Source organism: Poecilia mexicana, unplaced genomic scaffold (genome assembly GCF_051168715.1).
Source record: "Poecilia mexicana isolate PSO_F unplaced genomic scaffold, ASM5116871v1 scaffold_23, whole genome shotgun sequence".
NCBI classification, from domain to species: Eukaryota; Metazoa; Chordata; class Actinopteri; order Cyprinodontiformes; family Poeciliidae; genus Poecilia; species Poecilia mexicana.
The window spans coordinates 21,184,683-21,187,795 of NW_028263392.1; the positions used below are offsets into that span (position 1 = coordinate 21,184,683).

Below are 3,113 nucleotides of genomic sequence, written 5' to 3' on the forward strand. Positions count from 1 at the left end.
TAGTCTTTCATGAAGAAAAATTGGGATTTCTTCCTGAAAGTCAATTTTCCACCATAGTATTCATTTATGTCAGTTTATAAACTAAATTTATTCCACACTACATATTTAGTAGCTCTGGACTCGGCACTAAGCAGCTAGCTCAGTGCTAATTTAATGTCAGGCTAAATATATTTTTTTTAATCAATTTTATTAAATAAAAGCACCCTTCATACTAAAATCAATATTAAGCTAAATATTGACCTCAACTAACTAGAATTTAGTTTGTAAGTGAACAGCTAAACTAATCCATCCGTTTTTTTGCACCTTGTCCCATTGGGGTCAGGAGGTCAACGGGCGAGAGGCGGGGTCACCCTGAGGTCATCAGAGAGACGGACAGGACAGACACTGGGGCCAGTTTTACAGACCAGAGAGGGAAAACCTGCAGAAAGACCCTGGGAATCGAACCCACGACCTTCTAGCTGCCACTGTGCAGCCCAAGTTTATTGGGTTAAATATTTAGCTAGCTTAGAGCAAAAATATTGAGTTTGAAACTAAATAAATATGTAGTTATGAGCTAGCTGATTAGTTAGCCTGTAGCTAAACATTTACTTTGGAGCTAAGTAGCTCAATTTACTTAGCAAGCTAAATATTATTTTGGAAATTGTGACATTCATAAGCTAATGTATAACATGATGAAATAATGACTTTGAACCCCATCTGCCCCTCATGTCAGGCTAAATAACATTTACTGCTGCTAATTTGTAACTAAGTGACTTTGCAAACATTCTGGTGAAGACAGGAGCCCTGAAGCCCAAACAGGTAAAACAGCTTTAATAAAGGTTTATTACTGGAAAACAAAGACTAAGAGCAAAAGGAAAACCGAACCAAAGCACAGAGAAAACAGCGACACGGTCACAAAACCGACACAATCAGGATTAATTAAACTCATCACACAAACAGCTGATCCTCCGCCTCAGTCGCTCATCTGCAGAGAAACAAACGTTTCTGTTAGTGAATAATGGCCGGATGTGAGCCGCAGAGCGGACCGGACCGGGCCGGACCCACCAGAGCCGCCGCGCCGCTCTGTTCGCGGGTTCGGAGCCGCAGCTTGTTGACGGCGGTCTCCGCCATGTTGGCTCTCTCCTCGGCGTCGTTCAGCTCGTGTTGGATTTTTCTGACACGGACGCTGGTGTCGCTCACCTGCTCCTCCTGGTGGACAGATGGAGGAATGACACCAAATACAACAGAAATGAGGAAACCACCGGATGGAGAAAGTTTTACTCTGTAACTCTGAAGGCCGCCATTATTTCAGATCTACAGATAACCTTTGGCCTTTCCTGTGATGCAGCTCTTTGTGTTTTTCAGGCCTTTTGACGGCTGCTGATGTTTCAGAATAAAAGCGCTCTGATGGGCCTGAGCGGTTTCACTCACTGCGCTCTCAGCCTGTCTCTTGTAGCTCTTGGCTTTGGCCTGAAGCTTCTCGATCAGCTCCTGCATCCTCAGTAGAGTCTTCCCGTCCTCCTCCGACTGCAGGACACAGAACCAATGAAGCAGCGGCCCAACAGAACCAGAGCAGCAGCAGCCGGCGGCTCAGACCTGGAGCGACAGCTCCTTCACTCTCCTCTCAGAGCGACGAAGGCTCTTCTGAAACTCCTCGCTCCTCTTCCTCTCCTCCAGCAGCTCCAGCTGAAGCTCCCGGACCTGCAAACAGCAGAATCTGATCTAGGCTCTGGGAACGCGACACATTCTTTATTTAATCATTACTTTGTTACATTAAAGGTTTTTGTTATTGATCAAGATCAATTTGCTGAAGAAATGAAAGTAAAACACTGGGGGGTCCGAAAACGTCTTAAGGACGTTAATGTGTGTTTGGGTTCTGAAACTGAAGCAGAAGCTCCTGGTTCACAGCAGGTTGTTTGGTTTGGATCCCCAGAACCCGTCTGCGTTTAGCGGGTCAGAACCGACAGCCCAGCAGAACTTCTCCTCACTCGGGTCTCCAGCTTGTGGAGCTGCTTCCTCCCTCCTTTCTGGGCCGACTGCTCCGCCTCGTCCAGCTTCACCTGCAGGTCTGACAGAGGAGCCACAGCTCAGCTCCTTCATCTGGACTATAATCTACAGTTCAGATTATTAAGAGCTCAAGAGATGAACAAATTTAATATCTGCATTTAAAATATGGCTTTTTTTATCACACGATTAAGTTTGGCTGCTGTGGTTAAATTACTGAAAACCTTTTAGTAATTAAAAAAACTTAATATTTTCATTACTAATATTTACAGCACAAGGCATTCTGGGTAAACGCACCCAAACAAACGTTCCTGGTTTCTGGTAGAAACAGGAACGTTTCTACCTCTGTTGGTTCCCCTCTGACAACATTTATCTGGTCACAGGAGAACCGGATCTGGACTCTGAGAGGGACCGGATCCGGACTCTGAGAGGGACCGGATCCGGACTCTGAGAGGGACCGGATCCGGACTCTGAGAGGGACCGGATCCGGACTCACAGGAGAACCGGATCCGGACTCACAGGAGGACCGGATCCGGACTCAGAGGGGGACCGGATCCGGACTCAGAGGGTAACCGGATCCGGACTCTGAGAGGGACCGGATCCGGACTCACAGGAGAACCGGATCCGGACTCTGAGAGGGACCGGATCCGGACTCAGAGGGGGACCGGATCCGGACTCAGAGGGTAACCGGATCCGGACTCTGAGAGGGACCGGATCCGGACTCACAGGAGAACCGGATACGGACTCAGAGGGGGACCGGATCCGGATTCAGAGGGTAACCGGATCCGGACTCAGAGGGGGACCGGATCCGGACTCAGAGGGTAACCGGATCCGGACTCAGAGGGTAACCGGATCCGGACTCAGAGGGGGACCGGATCCGGACTCAGAGGGTAACCGGATCCGGACTCAGAGGGTAACCGGATCCGGACTCAGAGGGTGACCGGATCCGGACTCAGAGGGGGACCGGATCCGGACTCTGAGAGGGACCGGATCCGGACTCTGAGAGGGACCGGATCCGGACTCTGAGAGGGACCGGATCCGGACTCACAGGAGAACCGGATACGGACTCTGAGAGGGACCGGATCCGGACTCTGAGAGGGACCGGACCGGGTCTCGGAGGGGAACCGGGT

General features: G+C 49.6%; 1 protein-coding gene across 1 annotated transcript; it reads right to left on the reverse strand.

Moving 5' to 3' along the window:
• Window positions 1-794: 794 nt before the first annotated feature.
• Window positions 795-2,035, reverse strand: LOC148152613 (myosin heavy chain, striated muscle-like). Its single transcript, XM_088003414.1, has 3 exons — window positions 1,576-2,035; window positions 1,411-1,506; window positions 795-1,188 (listed from the first exon to the last, which is right to left on the reverse strand). Exons 2-3 carry the CDS (start codon window positions 1,474-1,476, stop codon window positions 988-990), a joined length of 267 nt encoding a protein of 88 aa, XP_087859540.1. The 5' UTR covers window positions 1,477-1,506; window positions 1,576-2,035; the 3' UTR covers window positions 795-987.
• Between the last annotated feature and the right edge of the window lie 1,078 nt (window positions 2,036-3,113).

Coding starts and splice junctions, on each gene's coding strand:
- LOC148152613 (XM_088003414.1), bottom strand. CDS start 1,476: ATGCAGGAGCTGATCGAGAAGCTTCAGGCCAAAGCCAAGAGCTACAAG. Junction 1,189..1,410: donor AGAGACAGGCTGAGAGCGCA/GTGAGTGAAACC, acceptor TCTGTCCACCAG/GAGGAGCAGGTGAGCGACAC.